At 44.1% G+C, this 22,328-nt stretch overlaps 1 protein-coding gene across 1 annotated transcript in view; it reads left to right on the top strand.

Moving 5' to 3' along the window:
• LOC147666744 (phospholipase A2 inhibitor and Ly6/PLAUR domain-containing protein-like) overlaps positions 1-18,154 on the top strand; it is a 56,481-nt gene extending 38,327 nt beyond the window's left edge. Inside the window, exon 5 of the mRNA XM_086948908.1 lies at positions 18,024-18,154. Within this exon, the coding sequence (XP_086805034.1) occupies positions 18,024-18,154 (131 nt within the window). The remainder of the gene's footprint in view (positions 1-18,023) is intronic.
• The last annotated feature ends 4,174 nt before the right edge of the window (positions 18,155-22,328 follow it).

Consider the following 22,328-nt stretch of genomic DNA (forward strand, 5'->3'; position numbering starts at 1 on the left):
GAGCGGACCCCCTTACTCCGACCTCGGCCAGGCGCTGGATAAGGACACAGTGATTAACCGTGTCAAAGGCTGCACTCAGATCTAGGAGGATCACTGCCACTGATCCCCCTGAATCCAAGATGCACCTTGCCTCCTCGATGACGGAGAGGAGGGCTGTATCCGTGCCCTGGCCTGGGCGGAAACCGGTTTCAGAGCTCCGCAGTAGTTCGTTTGACTCCAGAAAGTGGGAGAGTCGGAAATTCACCAATCTTTCTGTGATCTTACTGAGTCCTGTGAGTAGTGAAATAGGTATAAAATTTGCCATCTCCAATGGGTCAAGATGAGGTTTCTTTAAGAGGCCCTTCACAATGGCTCCTTTCCAACTTGGTGGGACAATGCCCTGGGAAAGTGAGGTGTTAATAAGCTCAGTTGCCTGTGTAGTAATGGTAGTGGCGATCTGTTTAAGAAACCGCATAGGGACCGAGTCACTAGGGGAGCCACTTTTCATAGCTGCTAGGACTTTAAGAAATTCCTCACCTGATACATAATTAAAAGCATTAAGCTGAGGGCCCACGGCAGGGAGCAGGCTGTTGGCGTTTGCATGACTGACCAACTGAGGCTGGGTAGTTAGGATGTACGCACATACGCAGACGGCATGCTACACTCTGACCAGGGTCCTGCATTTAGCTCTCGAGCTTACAAGGAGGCCAAGGCCAAATAGGGTGTTGCATTGCAGTTTTCTAGTCCATTCCATCCTGCAGGAAATTCGGTAATAGAGAGAAAAAAACGGGACATAAAGCAATCTATTACAGCTAGGGTATTAGGATCGGGTGACGGGTGGGTCAAGCATTCAATAAGTGTGCAACGTAGTTGCAAAGAAGTTCTCTAGGGAGTATCACTCCATATGTGGTCCTTTTTGGAACTAGAATGCTGGTTGCAAACCTTGATTGTCAATGGTGGATCAGGAAGATTTTGATATCAAAGATCATTTGGCTGGTTTACAGGGCTTAAAAGAAATAAGAACAAAACAAAGTAACGTTATGCTGAAACCCACCACCACTGAGGAAAAACCGACCGTCCCAGCAAGGCCTGTCTGGATCCCAAAGCTTGGTGATCTATTCAGAGAGAAGATCGTGGACAAGAAAGAATTTGGGCCTTCTTACAGACAACCAGTACCTGTCCTAGCAATCCACGGATGAAGAACAATATTAATGCCGCCCATGCTTGTGTCCATCGACCTGGTCAAACTACATCATGTGGCTGATAATAAGCAGTAGGCTGAGTGGACTCCACCAATGTAGCAGATACCCTGCTCTAGCTACTATCCAAGAGGTTCAAACTGAGAGACTCATTACCTTTGAAGAGTCTGCAGTGCAAAATGAAGGACTAAGCAACAAAGCTATGGAACGTGTACCTCTTGAAACCCAAATAACAGTTTGTTAAGAAATACCTGTCTACAACAAAGTAGCATCTGTCTACACAAACAAAACAAGTGATCCTGGATTTCCAGTGATTTCAACGAATCCTGATGCAATCCCTACAGTTGACAGAACTGCCTCTGGCTATTTCATTAACGTTTTCTGAGAATCACAGCAAGCCTTAAACAATGCCAGTAAAAAGAACTTTAAAAGAACAAGCAACAGACCTTTTTCAACACCTGGATAAGACTCATCTGGTTTCACCATGGATTGAAATTTGGATTGTGTTGGGTGTACTTTTTCTTCTACTTTGGTGGACTCTGGTAATAACTTTGGGAATGCTGATAAATATATGTCAAAATGGACACAGCAAGTAAGAACATCAACCTACTCCTCAAGCCACACAAATCATCCCATCTTGAACAAAGAGACTTGTCATCAGTGATCATCACAGCCGTTCCTATACCTGGTGGTATAGCTTGGGACAAAACAGATTATGACATTTTTGGCCCATCGGAGCTGTTTAAGATTTCACACTTATTCAAGATTTCATTAAGTGACTTTGTTTCATTCAGTACCTTTTCTGATAATTGGGATTTTGAGACTGTTAATAATATGGTGTAAGACTTAGAAATGTCTGCAGTATTTACAAATCATGAATATTTAGAAAGTTCATCCGACTATGAACAAATGCATTGTTATAATCATTATGGTCATCATTTCTTGCACAAATCTACAAATCCTAGAAATGTTTTAATGTACAACCAATGGGAACAGTGTCCTACGCCACCAAAGGGTAGTTCAAAAACATTTGCGAGAAAATGTCTGTACTTTTCAGGGTTCAATGTATCCAATCAAGAATCATTTTACTTTATGAATGTAAACAAGACAGGCATCAAGAGTATGTTGACAAACACTAAACAGATTTATTCGGTAGCCTTTAATGCTCAAATGTCTAAACTAGGTTTTGACTTTTGGAAAGACAACATTGAGACAACAGCTGTCTGGGGCACAAAAAGTTGGCAGGTCCAGGGCATAGAAGTTTATTTAGAGCCTGTATCATGGCTGAGCAAATTATGTTTTTGAATGAAACTGTCCAACAGACGCCTTGCCTTGGGTTAGCCAATATAAACGACATGAACAACCCATCCATACCTACCTACATCTGTTAGTGATAACACTTCAGAGGGGGAGGTCAACGTACATGCTATTTTGCTTCACAGCAGAACAGATCCAGATTGGAATAAATGGTAGATATGGCCCACAGACACAAACAACTGTCAAGAGAGATTCCTGAACAAGACACAGGGTTTCACATTCAATAGGCCAGACCCAAGATACGTTCAGAGACAGCATCCAGGAACAGTAACAACATACAGTGTAAGGAAGATGTGAATTGATTGGCTATATAGATCTACACTTAAGTATGTAAAGCAAAACTTATTTTTACTTAAAGATGGCGCTGATCTTGGGGAATTCTTGCTAGGACCAAGAACACTGCGTCAAAAATGTTTTATATATGCCAGTATCTATGCTACTTATAATGAAGCATGGAAGATTACGTAAGCAGAGACTGCAGAAAGAATACAAGAAATTGATCATATTATTTTAGAGAAAACTCTCTCTGTGGTTGACAATGGGTTGACGACTCTGTTGTCCAGGATATATTCATTGGATAGCATAGTGTCTTCTGCCATAGACATCATGGAACAGGATTTGGTCATGCTGCAACATGGTCAATTGCAACTACGTTCTATCATGCTATTAGGCTGGATGTTGCAAAACTTTTGTTCAGGATATGTGCCTTGGCGTTTAATCAATACTATGTCACCGTTTTCAGAATTCAATCTCACTGATGAACAGATCAAACTGGCACAGAGGGGAGCAGACTATACAGTGCCGAGCATTGAAAAACTGGAAAGATTGCCATTTACGGTAGCAGAGAAACCAGCTATTGAATGGATTATATACGGAACAATCACTCTGCCTGTTACAATTTTTCATTTTCAATGTTGCCTAAAACACATACCAGCAGGCACATATGAAAGGCTGGGTAAAGAATGTAACAAGACATCCTGGGAATAACAGTACACACATAGATGTTGGAGTAGGGGAAGTGAAGTGTTTCTAAGTGGGAAAAACTGTAAAAACGCACTAAGCGGTTCTCTCCTTTGTCAGGGCATAAACTTAACGGGGCCTGCGATGATTCCTCTAACAACTTATCCTGCCACCTGCAAGGTTCACCAGCTGCGGTGATTGATCCAATTTTTGGACAACTTTCAAATGGAAGTTACCTCATGTTGAACTTTACTGTGATTAATTTTTTTTTTCTTCCCAAATCTGTATTTTTTCATTTTTGACACAAGTAATCTGCTTATAGTGGAACTATTCATATAGAACAAGATTTCTTTGAAAACTTCCAGAGACAATATTTGACCTTGTCCACATACAAATCATTTTTATGTAATCTGACGTGAAATGGTTTTGGTACTTTTGTTCTGTATTTATGAGCCATTTCACATTTTCGTGATTCATTCAGTCAGCATTTCAAACGTCAACTACATGCTTAAGAATGGAAAGTTGCTTTGAATGCATACAGCACCAATGCTCTTTTGTGTACAACTAGTACTGATGCATATTTGTGTGTGTTTTGGGTGAGTTTTAAACACTTGTTGTGTAGATATATTGTAGATATGTTTCAACATGTTTAGGACTTAGTATTTAGTAGAAGTCATACAAAAGAAAGTGGAGTGGGTGTTGTATGTCGATTTAGATTACGTATGAATTTCCCGATTCATGCCCTTATATAGGTACAATTCGCGTTACCCATATATAGGCATAGGAATCAAGCCTTTATTTAGGCATAGCCCATGTTGCCCAAATACAGGCTTGGCTACTTCCATCTGTTCATCTACGTCACAACGATTTCTTGGAAAACCAGACTCTTAAGCTGTTAGGGACTTCTCCTTGCTTAAATATTGATTCCTTCAATAACTCAGTTATTATACATGAACATCTATTCCTTAGGGGTTCATACATGATTTTCATATGCCTGACTTTACATCAAACCTGGCATTCCTAAACACCTTTAAGGTATTAATATACCTTCACTTGCTATGGCAAAGCACAGTGTGGTTTGGTGCAGTTTGACTACCTAATTGCACGACAAAGTTCGCTACAGCAAGTGCCGAAGGAAGCCAACTTTCCAGCTGTAGCACTGATCCAGAAATCCAGCTCCAGTGCTTCTGACTCCCCTTGCGCGGTGTTGGGAAATCGAGTGCATGAAAGACATACCAACCTCTCGCTTTCTACGGTATGGAGCTGTTTAGAGCCTAGAGAAACCTTTGGCAATTCTTGGAAACATATGCTAAAGACAGCACCTACTTCTCTCCTGATACTTGACCTAGGTTAGGTACACTGGGGTAGGTATATTTTAGAAGCACCAGTTGAGTATTTTATCCTGTGTTATTTATGTATGTATTTTTATATGTCATAGCACCAGACAATACTATTACAGTATTATTTTATATTACCATTTACGCTGTACGCATTATACTTCTGTCTAACGATTGTAGCAGTTCACCTCTCTTGCATGAGAAAGAAGACTGTCCAACAAACCCCTTCTATTGAAACACCTGTGACTCTATTTATATACAAATCTGTAGAAACAAAGCATGTTCGATTGACTGAGCAAAATAGTTATCTATTGTTTCCACAACTCTGAAGATACGTTTTGTTCTTGGGAGACAAATCTGTCATATTTATGCCGTTGTCAGAAACGAATCCCTTCTTGTTCATTTGAGAAATTTCTAGTGACCTATGAGTTAGCTGGCACTCACAATTAAGTTTAGTATACTCGATAGAGACATACTGACCTCGGTCCTATGTCATATCTATAGGGTATATTATTCCAATGCGCAGAGCCTATTGGGAATATAGGAACTACACTACAGTGGGACCTAACAGCATACCCATAGAACTCTACAAATAAACAACTAACACAATTGCCCCATATCTCTTTCATATGTATCTAGGAAGTCTGGAGGCGAAGGAGCTCCAACAAGATCAACGTACGGCCACCATAGTAACGATACCTAATCCAGGTAAACCTCCCGAGGAATGTACCTCAAACCGCCCAATATCATTGATTAATGCTGAGGCTAAAATCCTTTCTAAACTCCTTGCCACTAGATTAACCCCCATCTCGCTGCCCTAATACACCCAGACCAACCAGGTTTAATGCCTGGAAGAAACATGGCCCTCAATCGGAGACGCCAACGTGTAGTGATGGCCCACATACCCTATATCCAGGAAGCAGTCGTTATCCTCTCATTGGACACCCTATGGCATTTGATATGGTGGAGTGGCCATTCCTCTTCACGGTTCGAAGTTCTTGGGCTTTGGCCCCACATTTTGTGCATTGGTGCACTTGCTCTATTCAAAGCCTTTGGCTCATGCAACAGCAAACAGTCACATATCAGAAGATTTGTTGCTAGGGCGAGGAACACGTCAGGGATGTCCTCTCTCACCACTACTATTCGCCCTCGTTTTGGAGCCCTTGACTGCTTGGATTAGATGGGAACCAACTATCCGAGGGCTCAAATAGACAGCGGGCTGGGAGGATCGCATCTCCCTATAAGCCGCCGATATATTATTATATATGACATCTCCCGGGCGATCCATCTTAGTGCTCCTCAATATCTTTAACCTCTATGGCCAAGTCTCTGGTTACACAATTAATTGGTCTAAATCGATTATATATATACTTCACGGCCCACCACCGCAATTCCCAAAAGGCTGTGCATTGCAGATTAAAGAGAGCAGTTTTAAGTACATAGGTATCCACATCACACCAAGCCCTGATGAATTTATTTTTAAAAATCTTATGCCTCCCCTGGAATGTCTACAAAGGGACACGGTACACTGGCTTTCCCTACCATTGACATTACTTGGGAAAGCTGCACTTTTTAAAATGATCGCACGCCTCAGGTTTCTTTATGCTCTGGAGAGTACTTCGTTTTTAGTGCCACCAAAATATTTTAAAGCAATAACGGCGGAGGTTTCTAGTTTGCTGTGGCGGTATAAACTGACAAGCAATGCCATGGACAAATTGGTCCGAGGTTTGTACAACATACAATTGTATTACTGGGCCTCACTGATGAAAGTGATTAATCAGTGGATACATGCCCCGCAAACAGATCCCGCGTTTAGGGTGGACTGGTGTGAGTTAGGAGAGGGAGGAGTCATGAGGGCGCTATATAACAAAAAGCGATCAATCCCCCTAATTGGACCAACGGCACATACGGTTTAGATTTGGTTGGAATTGGGCCCGTACCCAACTCACCCCGCTTTGGGACACAACGGCTGGGATGACTTAGAAATAGTAAAGGTTTCCATAGATGGGATACTATAGACAACCCCATGGTAGGTGACTTATGGATTAAGGGTGAGATGGCTACCTTCGCACATCTGCAGGAACAATACGAGTTGGCACCCTCTGAAATATTCCGATACATACAGATCAGGCATGCACTTACGGCAGCTATACCACCTTGCACCGCACTGCCGGAGGCCTCACCCCTGGAAGATAGGTTGCTGACCGACCCCATGGATAAAAAGGCTATCTCTCTTACCTACCGTAAACTCATCAACAATCTACCGGATCCAATGCACTCTTTACGCGTAAAATGGTCCACTGAGCTATGGGAATTTGATTACATTGATTGGCAGGAGACACTATCAATCCTGCAGGAAGTAGCATAACCCTCATGATTGAGACTGATACAACTCAAGATACTACATCGCACATACTATACTAGATTGACCTTACACAAGATATGGAGTGCCACACCTCCATTTTGTTTGAGAGAATGTGGGGATGAGGATACATTCTAATACACCCTGTGGCACTGTCCGCAGATAACGCCTTACTGGACAGCGGTGATGCAAACTATATCCCAAGTTGGTGAAGTCTCACTTATGCTTGAGCCCAAAAGGTGTTTATTCAACATATGGGAGCCCAAGGATCTTACCCATGCAGCACAAGATTGGGCGATCCTCTGAGCTAGATTCTGGGGCTCGCTGTATTCGCCTAAGCTCCATGACTGGTGCACAGATATGGACGAGGCCATGGTGGCAGAAAAAGTGGCATATGTCCACCGGGGCTGTCTCCCCAAATGGGAGAGAATATGGGGAGCATGGAACAAATATAGGGGATATATCTGTACTCCGCCTACAACAACATCTGTTGACAATTCTGAATGAAGGGGGTGGGGAGAAATCAGGGGATTTATATTGTTCAATCTCGTATTTAATGTGCTAACTGTATTATGAACATGTATGTGCCATCGGAGTAACAAACAGAAATATTTTTTCATTGTGTATTGAGTCATCAATTTGCATATTTATTAATAAACAGAATTAAAAAATATATATATTTGAGTTGGAGTTCCTGAAAGATGAATATGGTGATGACTGACTGTTGACTAGAGCCTTGGGAATGTTAGTCGTGTAACCCTGCCCAAATGTCTCAGGTTTATAAAAAATCCAAGAGGAAGAGCCATGATGGATGACTTGGGTCAAAGAGGAGCCTTATTTGTGGTTGTAACCAAAGTCCTTTCAACAATGTGGTTCTATTAAAATTGATAATAACACACTCACCCTTACAGGATTTATAAGAACTGCCAACCCAGTTGACCCTTCGCATCATGTTAATGTTTTTCTCTACCCATGTTCCAAGAGCACTATTACAGGATAACAAATATAAGACTTTATTCTTCAGTTGAGAATAATCCTTCTTAATGCCCTGAGGTAGAGTTAGCATATTCCCCAGGATCACAAAATATGATGTTGATTTTGCTGACAGATGTATGACAGGCATGTTCTGCATAAAGCCCTCCCTTTCACCCTGAGATGGCTCTCCAGCTATATTACTCCCAGGAGTGGGTTGATTGTGTGTAGAAAACCTTTCCACAAAGCAAATGTCTGCACCCGACATTGACACTGTGTGGATCCGGGATGAAGGCGAAACCCATCAGGAGTGTGCCTGGCCCCTTGAAGACCTTAGGAGGAAGGTGGAAACTCACTAGTGTTGAGTGTGGGGTGGCCATAGGGTAACAAACCATTGCTGGAGGAGGTATTAATGGCCTTCATTTCAGGTTGACGGCTTCACCACTTAGGGGTAAACAGCATTTCAGGTCAGAAAGTCCCTTTTCAATCAAGGTCAAACGTTGTAATAACAAACCCAATTTGAAGTCCATCATAGCCTTCAAGTATCCACCACATGCCCCTGACTTAAAGGTACATTGTCTCCCCTAGAATTGTTAACCACAATAGTGGGTGTAAGGGGTGACTACTGGCCACTTGTGCAACTCTTAAATCCGATGGGTTCTTGCACCCTGGAGTTATTTGATGATCCATCAGCACAATCCACATGCATGGGAGGACAACCATTTACAGGTGACCTAGAAAAACGCCTGTTGGACTTGGCCCTTTTTGCAGGGTCATCCCTGAGCTTTTTGCCTTCCTCCTGTATTTTGTCTGACCTGTTTTGTTGATTTTATGACTCTCTGCACTTTACCACTGCTGATCAGTGTTAAAGTGCATATGCTCTCCCAATTATAAATTGATGTATGGATTAGTGATTCCATGATTGGCTTGTTTAGTTTACTTGTCAGACCCTAGTACACTGCACCAGTAGTGCCCATGGGTGGTAATCCAAATGCTGCTAGTGGGCTTGCAGCACTGGTTGTGCCACTAACAGAAGCAGCCTGTAGAAGTGTGTCTAAGGCCTGCCATTGCAGAGCCTGTGTGCAGTCTGGTATTATGAACTGATGTGGTGTTAGGACAATCGCACTCCTAAGTTTATGTTTTTTCTATCAAAGTATGGTCTTTGACGTTTAGTTGGTGCTATCCGGTAATCCGTAAATGTTACTATGCACGATTGATGTACAAGCCTTGTACACCTCAATTCCTCACAACTTGGGAACAGAAGCAGTGGCATCCTTTTTGGTGACATCAGAAATGGAAGAAAATTTTTCGATATTCCTCATGGAATTACTAAATTTCACCTTATACCATAGCTACTTTCAATGGAACGATGAGTACTACATCCAATCCTCCGGTACCGCCATGGGAAATTGCGCCGCGCCGGCGTACGCGAATCTATTCATGCACAGGTACGAACTCGATCACATTTTGAACAACCACTTATGGACGAACAACTTAATTCTATACAAAAGATATAAAGACGATATCTTTATTTTGTGGAAAGGAACGAGAGAAAGCCTGATGATTGCCATCAAACACTTGAATGAGATAAATGAAAGAATTCAATTTACCCACAATATACAGAAAGACAAAATATCCTTTTTGGATGTAATGATTGAAAACAAACAGGGTCAATTGGAAACGACGATCTTCACCAAAGCTACCGACAGAAACAATTTGCTACATTTTCAAAGTTTTCACCAACCATCCCTGAAACAACACCTCCCGTACTCTCAGCTATTGAGAGTAAAAAGAATATCTTCATCTGAACACATTTACAATGAAAACTTCCCCAAACTCATTGACAAATTCCAGAAGCGAGGTTATCCCGCGGCAATCCTTGAGGAAGCAAAAACCAAGGCATCCAACATCTCCAGAACCACACTATTGAAAGACAAGGTAATCACCACCCAGCAAGAGAGAATAGCATTCACTTCAAAATACTCCACAGAAAGCTATCAGATCAAAAAAATCATTCTCAAACACTGGCCATTACTGGCACTTGAAGAAGATTTTAAGGGTATTTTCTCAAGTCCACCCAGATTTGCATACCAGCGATCCAGAAACATCAAGGAGATATTGAACACCAAAACAGAAAGAAAAACAGCTGTCCACAAAGGTACTCTGCCATGCCACAACTGTGGTAATTGCAACGCTATCATTAAAGGAAATCAAGTGAGACATCCCAGTCAAGGAACTGTGATCAAATTGAAAGTATCCGCTACCTGCGACAGTCGCAATGTTATTTATATGTTGAAATGCCCATGTGGCTTGGCCTATGTTGGCAAGACTGAGCGAAAAATAAAAACTAGGCTCACAGAACACAAGAGTAATATTCGTACCAAGAATTCCAAATCCCCCTTGGCAGCACATTTTGAACTTCATAATCACACCCCCAGCCAACTGAGATTTCTAGTGTTGGAACAACCGAGTATTTTACCCGGTAGAGACAATAGCCAGCACTTATTAAGACGGGAAATATATTGGATAGACCGTCTTACCACGACCCATCCTAAAGGATTAAATGATCGAATTGACTTTCATTGCTTTCTGTAAACCAGACACGTCAATCATTGTATTTCTCTTGCACCTAGTCTCACCTTGCTGTATAATATTACCCAGTTTTTGCACCACGTAATAGACATATGTACTTTATTTTTCCATTGTGGTGATGTTCATCATCTTATCGCTGTACATTAATTCCATTTGTTATGTTGTTTTTATACTTGTCTGCTTACAGCTTCAGTGCTTGTTTGGCCCTGTACAGCTGCGCCCGGTGTTACACAACTCCGACGTTCACCCCCGGTTTTCACGAGTCTTTCCACCCCTGTACACGAACTCCGTAGACCCCGAGCAGTCTGTTTTCCACCCCTGTCAATCACGTGAACGTACACGTCACACGTCATTTCACGTAGAAAAACACACACGGCACTTCCGCATTCCATCCCGCCGATCGCACATGGAGGGCGACTTTGTTGCCAGTGCTCCGCACTGATACCGGTAAGCCATCGTTGTTTAGTTTAAATTGTAGCCGACTGGCGGAATCCATTCCACAACCATCCGCCTAACCCGCCTTCCCCTCTCCCGGGTTGAGACCTTCTCTATACTTTTAATGTTCCATGGGTTTATCAATTTGGACGGGTTTTATTAATTTGGACGGGTTTCCATGTTTACTAGTTTAATGTTGCTGACATTCATTTCTTCCACCAGCCTTCACCTTTCCTCCACCGAACGGACCCCAGTCAGTACCTACTCTATTTAAACGGTCCCAGACATCTCCACCCGTGTTGTTTAACTTCATGTCACACTTGATATATTTTCGGGAGCTAAATGTGTACTTTATTCATTTATTTAAACCGGGTTACGTTTTCTGATGATTATAACCAGATTGATGCTTAAGAGACCTATCGATTTCTTGAAATGTGTTGATTTTCATTGCAGACACTAGATGACGTATTAAATATGTGTATCATTTTTCTTTTTTGCCAACAGTATAATTAAATCCCCTGATGAAGGGCCCCAAGCCCGAAATGCATTGGGAATTCATGGGGAATCTTTTGAATTAACAAAGAAATGAAGATGGATGTATCAATTTCATTATGTGAATACAACATTTTGAAGGAAGTTAAAATTTGATCCGCAATAAAATATTTTCAAACGCCCTAATTACTTCGCTGGAAATTTTCTTTCACTGTGTGCATCCGGTGCTGCTACCCACGTTTGGGATAGCGCAACTCAGCATTGCAGTCTGGTATTGCCATGCTTGCTGGGAAAGATCACCTCTTTGGCAGTCCCTAAACCTTCCCTTTTCTTCATATCAGACACCCCTATGGTAGGCCCAAGGGCAGGGTGCATTGTAAGTATAAGGTAGGACCTGCCCTGGTGTGTGTGGCATGTCCTAATAGTGAATTACAGCCATTTTCGTTTTTCACTGTTGCAAGGCTACCTGTTCTCCATAGGACAGATGGGTAGTTAGATTATTACGTCTTATAATCCTAACTAACTCAGGGAACATGGTAGAAATTTGAGCTTAGTACGCCTAAACTCAGAATGACAAAATACATTTTTTAGTGAAGTTGGTTTTAACATTCTGTGTTTGAAAGTACCACTTTTAGCAAGTAGGTATTTTCTTGTCTAACTATCCAAACCTGCCTCTGCTAGGTTGTGTATTGCTTGTCTGGAGTTTGAGTGACAGGGCTGGGGGATTCCAGGAGACAAGATGAGTCAGCTCAGTGGTGAATAGAGAGATCTGCATGTAGATGGGTGGGAGGAGTTGCACCTTGGACCGTAACAGGGATGTGCCTGCCTCCACAATGCCGGCTCCATCCCTGTGGTGCGTCTGATGTCCCTGCCCTATACTGTGAAAGAAGAGAAGGAATCATGTCAACAAAGTGCTCCTGGGCTGTGCCTTTTCTCCACAATGCTGGCTCCACCTCCTGTAGGGTGTCTGATGTTTCTGACCTGCACTGTGAAAGGAAAGAAGGAGTCATGTAAATAGAGTGCTCCTGAACTGGTTTGGGCTAGGCAAAGACCCCTCTGCCCTCAGAGGGCAAATGATTTTGGGGTATAAAGATTGGCACCATGATCCCAAAAAATGAGATCACTTTTGGACTACAAGAAGAAACCTTTATTGAGGAGAGGAACCTGAAGAAACTGAGGAGAGACTATCCCTAAGCTGAAGTGCTGCTTAGGGTTTGGCCTGCCGTGGTTGCCTCACTGCCAAAGAAAGGAACTTTGTGTACTTTATTTCAACTTGTAAGGATCTCCAAGGGGTTGGAACAGAGCTTGCCTCCTGCTGAAGTCCCAGCGACAACAGACTTCACCCACCAGCTCCCTAATCAATCAATCAATCAATCAATCAATCATGGCATTTGTAAAGCACACTACATACCTGTTAGGGTCTCAAGGCGCTGAGGGGGAGCTGCTACTGTTCGAAGAGCCAGGTCTTGAGGAGACTTCTGAAGGTCAGAAGGTCTTCGGTCTGCCGCGGGTGGATGGGGAGGGTGTTCCATGTCTTGGTGGCGAGGTGGGAGAATGATCTACCTCTGGCGGTCACTCTTCGGATGCGGGGGATGATGGCAAGGGTGCTTTCTGCGGAGTAGAGCTGGTGAGTGGGGGTGTAGAGGCGGAGTCGACTGTTGAGGTACGCTGGTCTGGTGTTGCGGAGTGTCTTGTGTGCATGGGTGAGGAGTATCCTCTTGTTGATAGGGAGCCAGTGCAGGTCACGCAGGTGGGGTGTGATGTGGCTTCAGTGAGGGATGTCGAGGATCAGGCTACGGCGGTTTTCTGGATGCGTTGGAGCCGTTTCAGGAGTTTGGCCGGGGCTCCTGTGTAGAGTGCGTTTCCGTAGTCCAGTCTACTTCTGACGATGGCCTGGGTGACCGTCCTTCTTGTTTTGGTGGGGATTCACTTGAAGATTCTGTGAAGCAACCGGAGGGTGTTGAAGCAGGAGAAGGAGACAGCGTTGACCTGCTTCGTCATGGAAAGAGTAGAGTCGAGGATGACCCCTAGGTTGCGTGCATGGTCACCAGGTGTCGGGGAAGCTCCTAGTGCAGTCGGCCACCAAGTGTCGTCCCAGGCCAAGGGGGTGGATCCGAGGATGAGGACTTCTGTCTTTTCTGAGTTTAGCTTCAGTCGGCTGTTCCTCATCCAGTCGACGATGGACTTTATTCCTTCATGGAGGTTGATTTTGGCGGTGAGGGAGTCTTGGCGAGGGAGAGGATCAGCTGGGTGTCGTCGGAGTAGGAAATGATGTTGAGGTTGTGCTGTCGTGCGACGTGGGCGAACGGTGCCATGTAGATGTTGAACAGCATTGGGCTGAGGGATGAACCTTGGGGAATGCCGCAGATTATCCTGGTGCCTTTGGAGCAGAAGGGGAGAGGTGAACGCACTGTGTTCTACAGGGGAGGACGGAAGTGGTCCAGTCCAGGGCCTTCTCTTGGATTCCGGCGTCGTGGAGGCATTTTTGTAGTGTGCGGTGGTAGACCGTGTCAAAGGTGGCTGACAGGTCCAGGAGGATGAGGGCCGCGGTTTTGACGTTGTCAAGAAGGGTCCTGATGTCATTGGTGGCAGTGGTGCCGTCGCATCTCTGAACAAGGGTGTTGCCGCCGTAACTGACACATTGCACCACATCAAGAGATGCATCTCGCACTGAAGAAGAAGTGTGTCGTCGTCGCAGCCGCTGCTGTTGCATTTCTGAACAAGGATGTCACCGCTGTAGCTGACGCATTGCACCTCATCGAAGAAAAGCGCCATGCATCCACGGAGAAGAGTGCCGCTGCCAAAGCCACTGTCATTGCATTTCCGTACAAGGGTATCGCCGCATCGAGCAGAGAGTTCTCGCTACATCGGAGAAGCATGCCCCATCTGGAAGATCTTCACTTCTTTATTTCATGCACCAGAACTTTACCGTATTTCCATCACTGCAACACTTTTGTTGTGGAAGCGTCACCCATCGTAAGGTACATTGACTTAAAGTGTCGCATTTTAAGAACTGAACAGAACTAAACTCAAACTACCATTTTAAGCACAGTATTGTGAATTTTTGTGGTTTGTAGTCTTGTGTTAAGTCTATAAAAACCTGTGTGGTGTCCATCTGTAGTGTTGTCACAGGGTTACTGTATGTGGTCACAAATGCTTTACACACTGCCTTTGAGATAAGCCTGTCTGCCCGTGCTAAGCTACCAAGTGGGTGAGCAGGGGTTTCTTTAGGAGTGTACCTCCTTACGCTGACTAGAGGCACCTACCTGTGCCAACTAGAGACCCCCAAATCTAAAAATGCAGGTTCACCAGCTCTATCTCCTTATCGAGCACCACTGCTGCCCGCTGTAAAAATGAGCCCATAGTCAACATAGTACCTACCCTGGCCCTCCCCGGATCTGTAGTCACCTTACTTTTCCCCATGGTATAACAAGGTTCTATTAACTGAGTGATGGGCTTCAAAACAAGAAAAAACAAACATAATGTCTACTGCTACACACAAAGGTGGTTAAGCACACAGGCCAGGTGGCTCTGGATAAATCAACACAAAGTCCCTAAATTACCTTATAGTCCAGCCCTGTAACCAGTGAACAATTTACAGATGTCTATGAAGATGAACTTAAGGGTAGCTTTCTCCCTACCTGCTCCTCTGCCACTGGAACTGGAAGATGATCAAACTTGCTATGGCATGGTGCTGGGGATTGAAGAGGGTGGAAAAAAGCAACCAAGAGAGAAGGCCAAGTTTAGCCTCCTCCAGTCTCAGATTGGGGCAGATGGGGCCCGCTTGGAACAGGCTTCATGTCCTACACTGCAGGACCCCGGATATCATTATAAATGTCTCCTGGTGTAAATTACATGTGTTGGTGGTCCTGCTACTTGGCCCACTGGGAGAGAGAGTCCTCCCTAGATGGCTGCTGATAAAGTGGCTTTCTGCTGTGCAAAGGGCTCGTCCCATGCTGCGGGTCCCTGGAGTTCCTTATAAGCACCTCCTGTCACGAAAACATGTGTTGACGGCTCCTGCTGCTTGTCCCCCTGGGAGATAGAGTCTCCCATGCTGGCTGTTGATAAACTTGCGTTGTGCTGTGCAAAGGGCACGTCCCACGCTGCGGGACCCTGGAGATCCTTTTAAGTGTCTCCAGGCACAAATTACACATGGAATGGAATGGAAAGGAATGGAATGGAAAGAGGATTTATAAAACGCGATAGTTACCCTGAGGCGTCCTAGCGCTAAATGTCGTCGGCTCCTGCCACTCGGCCCACTGAGAGATAGAGACCTCCCTTGCTGGCTGCTGATAAAGTGGCATTGTGCTTTGCAAAGGGTTGTCATAAGTAGAGCTAGGGAAAACATGCGAGCAAATTTTAAAAAGCAGAAACCCATTTGAAAAATTTGCATCAATACGAAATCGCCCCAAATGTGAATTTCAGGCCATATTATATAGTATCTATATAAAAAAGTTAATGATTAATTTCAGTGACTGGAAAAATAAGGTTACACAGCCCTACTCATAATGTACTCAGCCATTCCAATGGTCTGCAGAATTGAAGGTGATTGAAAGGATGAATAGAATAGGTGCAGCTGCCAGATACTGTTTACAAGCAAGAGTTATTCTGCTTTAGCAGAGTGAAATTATGTCAAATCCATGCCACGTGTAGGACTAGAACTCAAATACTCATCATGTGAGGAGATCCAGTACTATGTTGATATGTCTTATATTTTCCCAAAACTCCAAAATACCAGTTAATACCCAGGCTAATAACTAAAAACCCTAAGCACAATCAATCCACAAGATGCCTTTTTAGAACACTTTTTGGTTGTTCTGACCGCTGTGGGAAGAGATTATAGGATAATTACATAGATGACAGATAATACCACCCCCTATTTCTGTGCACTTCTTACCTTTCTGCTATGACAAAATTCAAGATAGCCTGCCTGATACACAAATGTCTCCATGGACAAGGGCCTGCATATCTTGAAAACAAATTTATTCCTTACATTCCATCTCGAACACTAAGATCAAGCAATAATCTGCTCCTAGTGGTGCCCCGCGCCAAGAAAGCGAGGCATGGGAATAAAGCATTGTCAATTGCAGGACCCACATTAAGACAGTGTACTGAGCACTTAAAATTCAGAAGGCAACTGAAAACTGTCTTATTTAAAAATGAGATCTAGCATCTGCTCCAATTCACATCTTCTGTTTAGCCGGCACCATAAGCGCAGAGATACTCCATCTGGAGTTGATTCAAGCGCTATAAAAACCAGCAAATAAATAAATAAATAAATAAATAAATAAATAAATAAATGACTGCATACCCATCATAGAGGACATCCCAAGGGAGCCCTTCCCAGAAGGACAATACCCTCTGAAATAATAAGAAGATATGGAAGTCACAGGTGAGCTAGAAGGTGACAATCCAGCATTACTAACAGTTTCCTCCTCAAATACTCACCATGTAAATGTTCGGTAACTATCTGCTGGTGTCAGTACCAGCCATGACATTTTGCCATGTGTTCGTTTCAGGTATTTCGGAGAACTCACACTCATTAACACACAACTGAGGTGCATTGGTATTGTAAGTTGTATGCTAAAATTAAGTCCACCTTCAGAGTTTGCACGAAGAGGTAATAAAAAAAAACATAATTTCTGCCAAGAAGGTGGTACACCTCATTGCAGCATTTAATTAACAAGTACTGAGTATTATTTTGTGTTTTCTTTTGATTTGATTTCTTCTGCCAGCCTCAAATAGAAAGAAAAGACAAAAGAATACAAGAAAACTGTGTTTATATGACATTGTTTGTGCTAGTAGACTTATGTGCCTTTTTTGTTTCTCATTGGAGGCAGGGGTTACCTCCTTTCTCCTTAAGCATCGCACTGATACAACACGCTAGAAGAACGGTGTGCACTGTGTTGTTAAGCGCTGTATCACCTTGAATCTCCCCTGTATAACAACACCTGAATAGTCTTGGTTTCAGTTGAATCAAATGTGCAAATTGCAAAGGAAATAAAAAATGAGAGTCCAAAAACTTATAAAATAGCATGATTTCTTACATAATCTCTGTCCCAAAAATATTATGATCATTCTAAGCAATAAATAGCTGAGACTATAACGTACAAGTCAGGCCAACAGTGTCCTTGTCCTGTTCACTGCTCTTAGTTTCAAACATGAGGACATGCATGGACCGTCTGTAACGCTTACAATTCAACAATAAATCCCAGGCCCTGGAACCTGGGTCTAGTGGCCTCCAACCATTACTGTTGAGGGTCAGCGGCCAATCAGTGTCCTTGGGCAATGGGATGGAAGTGATTTTCTTCCTAAATCCAGAAACCATTAATCTAACAGCAATGTTAACGACTGATTATTGTTTGTGTTTTTCAACAGGTGGAGCTGGGAGATCAAATAGCGGGAAAGGCTGCGTTACGCAAGATTTCTGCAAAATTGGAGTTTTCAACATGCCGGGAACACAAGCCTTCGATTATGGTTTGAAGTGTGCCCCTGCCCTGAAAGTGTGAGTCCTTTGTTTATACCTCAAAGGCACACCCTCCCCAGCTTAGTCATTGTTGATAGAAGCATTCCTACATTCTATACACGTACTGCAGTGTCTGGTCTTGTAAAACAGAAGCCTTTGAACTCATATCAGTCTCTCTGAGACACAGTGTACAAGTAGCCAATGCACTCAGTACAATCCAGTCCAGCATGCGGTTTAACCACCGGCTTCTCCATTCGGCCATCTTAAGCACCTGGGCATCTCAGAGGGTTATCTTAGATTCATGGATTGAGTGGTCCAAACACAGGCCATGCAATCACCCAACAATTCTGTCTTATGGTTGTAGAAGGTGCTTCCCCTAATGTGCTACTAATGCTTGAGTAGCCATGAACAGCCATTCCTGCTTTTCTTCTGCTTCTTGTGTTTAGAGCTGAACACCTCTTCTGCCATAAAGTAATGGAGAATATATGGCACCATTCATTTGATCTTTTCAAAATACAAGAAAATATGGTTATTGGTTCATATCTCCACTTATATTTGCAGTGTAATCCAGCAATCAGCATGCTTTGTGCCACAGCTATAATCCATAATAGAAAGAAAATATCGACCTGCGTTATACTGCACACTGAACAAAATGAATAAACATTAGTTTACACTACTTTATCTATGATGGGTCCGTGTCTTTAATGGCTAGCTAGGGGTTGGGTGCTTAATGACAGAGGGGTAACAGGAATGAAGGTAAATACCATACCCAGACCAGGTACTTCAGTCAGGATTAAGCATCAAAAAAAGACATTCAATGCAAAGCAGACAACAGAATGAAAACCCAGAATCTGATATTATCAGTTAGACCTGCACATGCTCAAGACCTCCGATGGAACCCTCACTATCGTCATTCTTTGGTGGATGCCTTGACTGTTATTACGGTAGAGTTTTTTTACAGGCAGGTCGCTCCCCACGCAGCACAGCACCACCTGTGTGCCCGTGCCCTGAGCCCCAGCTGCCACTGCTGATGGAGTTCGAGGCCCTCCACCGCCCGCCGGCTACCACCTGCGCCTCATCCCTCGTGGCCCGCGGTAGGCCGTAGGTTTTGCTCTTGCTCATGTTTTGTATTGTAATTTATTTTTATTTGTTTTGTTGGTTTTATTGTCTCTCTCCTCCTTTCCCTCTTGTACTATTACTGTGCTCTGTGCCCTTTTGCCTTCTGTATCCTTCGCCGTTCCTCCCTCCCGTTTTTCACGCCGCTGCATCCCCTGCAGCCCTGCCCCCACACCTCCACTCGCCCATTCGTCCGCTCCCACCTCCCAGCTGCTCTTTCCTCCCACCTCCCTTTCTTATGGCGGCCACTGTGCGGTGATGAGAGCAAACCTTGACTCTTTTACAGGCAGGTCGCTCCCCACGCAGCACAGCACCACCTGTGTGCCCGTGCCCTGAGCCCCAGCTGCCACTGCTGATGGAGTTCGAGGCCCTCCACCGCCCGCCGGCTACCACCTGCGCCTCATCCCTCGTGGCCAGCGGTAGGCCGTAGGTTTTGCTCTTGCTTGTGTTTTGTATTGTAATTTATTTTTATTTGTTTTGTTGGTTTTATTGTCTCTTTCCTCCTTTCCCTCTTGTACTATTACTGTGCTCTGTGCCCTTTTGCCTTCTGTATCCTTCGCCGTTCCTCCCTCCCGTTTTTCACGCCGCTGCATCCCCTGCCCCCCACACCCCCGCTCGCCCATTCGTCAGCTCCCACCTCCCAGCTGCTCCTTCCTCCCACCTCCCTTTCTTATGGCGGCCGCTGTGCGGTGATGAGAGCAAACCTTGACTCTTTTACAGGCAGGTCGCTCCCCACGCAGCACAGCACCACCTGTGTGCCCGTGCCCTGAGCCCCAGCTGCCACTGCTGATGGAGTTCGAGGCCCTCCACCGCCCGCCGGCTACCACCTGCGCCTCATCCCTCGTGGCCCGCGGTAGGCCGTAGGTTTTGCTCTTGCTCGTGTTTTGTATTGTAATTTATTTTTATTTGTTTTGTTGGTTTTATTGTCTCTTTCCTCCTTTCCCTCTTGTACTATTACTGTGCTCTGTGCCCTTTTGCCTTCTGTATCCTTCGCCGTTCCTCCCTCCCGTTTTTCACGCCGCTGCATCCCCTGCAGCCCTGCCCCCACACCTCCACTCGCCCATTCGTCCGCTCCCACCTCCCAGCTGCTCTTTCCTCCCACCTCCCTTTCTTATGGCGGCCGCTGTGCGGTGATGAGAGCAAACCTTGACTCTTTTACAGGCAGGTCGCTCCCCACACAGCACAACACCACCTGTGTGCCCGTGCCCTGAGCCCCAGCTGCCACTGCTGATGGAGTTCGAGGCCCTCCACCGCCCGCCGGCTACCACCTGCGCCTCATCCCTGGTGGCCAGCGGTAGGCCGTAGGTTTTGCTCTTGCTAGTGCTTTGTATTGTAATTTTTTAAAATTTGTTAAGTCGTGTGTGGACTTCCCCAGCAGTAGTCGCATTTCCAAGTAAAGCAGAGCTAAAGGCTGCCTATTGGCTTATGATAAATCTTAGACGGTTTACAGTTTCCCCCATGTCTACTCTGTCTAGTACCTTTCTGGGGATCAGACACAAACCCAAACTGGAGCCTTATTGGGACCTTATCACTTGCACATGTGATAGAAAATGACTCCATCAGTTTAGAGTGGGAACTCTACCCACCAAGGTCTTTACCTCGAAATGGTCTAACCTAGATGGAAGTAGCAGAAACTGCCCATTTTGCTTAGATAAGGAAGAATCAACGCCTCATATCCTTTTCGCATGCCCTGCTTACAGTAACCCGAGGCAGCGCTGGCTGAAACCTATTTGTCTAGCCCTTGGTATCAGGTCATACATTGAGGTTTTTACATTATTTAAAACATCAGTTGATGGACCCATCACGATAGCGGTAGCCAAATTTCTGGGTCGGGTGTGTGTTATCCGGTGGACTAAAGGGAGATATAGATAAAGTCATCCCCTTGTCTACCAACTGAGTTATTTGTTCTTTTTTGATTTTTTTTTAAATCATTTTATGTGATGAATTCATGTTGTGATTAGATGCTCTTTTGTAAGTTCCCCGCCGATCAAATGAGGATTGTTTTAGAGTTTTTATTAAATTATTTATTTTCTTATTGATTACTGTTATATGTCTTGCACCAAATTAGTATGGTTACAAAGTGACAATCTGGTATTTTTAACCCGGTCTTGATGTTTGTTTGTGAATACTTTTGTGATTTTTTTAAATCGAAGTAAAGTTTATAAACTGAACTGATATACCTTATGTTTGTTGTTGGTTATGTTTATAACCTGATGTCTGATCAGACGGTCCTCATATGGTGCCAATGCCCTTTCAAAAAGTGTTGTGTTTTGTAAACCGCAGTGTTTGTGGAACGAAAAAGAAAAAGTGAAAAAGGAGTCCAATAAATATATAACATAACATGATTTCTCACATAATCTCTATCAAATAATATGAGACTATTACGTACAAGTCAGGCTGACAGTGTCCTTGTCCCATGCAGCGCTCTTAATTCGCACCATGAGAACATGTATGGACCGTCTGTAGCGGTTACATTTCAACAATAAATCCCAGGCCCTTGAACCTGGCCCAGGTGGAGTCCAACAATTACTGTTGTGGGTCAGTGGCCATTCAGAGTCCTTGGGCACTGAGATGGAAGTGATTTCCTTCCTAGATGCATAAAACCTTAATCTAACAGCAGTGTTAATGACTGTTTGTTGTTTGTGTTTTTCAACAGGTGAAGCTGGGAGATCATATAGCGTGAAAGCATGCACTACCCAAGATTTCTGCAAACTTGGAATTTTTAACCTGGAGGGAACGCAAGCCTACAATTATGGTTTAAAGTGTTCCCCTGCCCTGAAAGTTTGAAACCTTCGTTCATACCTCATAGGCACTCCTACTCCAGCCTAGTAATTGTTGGTATACACATTCCTAAAGCTCAAAAAGTATTTGGAATGTCTGTTCTTGTAAAACGGAGGACTTTGAACTCATGTCAGCCTCCCTGAGACACAGTCTACAAGTGGCCAATGTGCTCAGTACAATCCATGCTGGGATGCGATTCAACCACTGGCTTCTCTATTCGCCATCTTATGCACCTGGGCATCTCAGAGGCTTCTCTTGGATTCATGCATTGAGTGGTCCAAGCCCAGCCCTGCAATCACCCATCAAAACTGTCTTATGGT

The sequence above is a fragment of the Lissotriton vulgaris genome, unplaced genomic scaffold (genome assembly GCF_964263255.1).
Source record: "Lissotriton vulgaris unplaced genomic scaffold, aLisVul1.2 SCAFFOLD_1829, whole genome shotgun sequence".
Lineage (NCBI taxonomy): Eukaryota > Metazoa > Chordata > Amphibia > Caudata > Salamandridae > Lissotriton > Lissotriton vulgaris.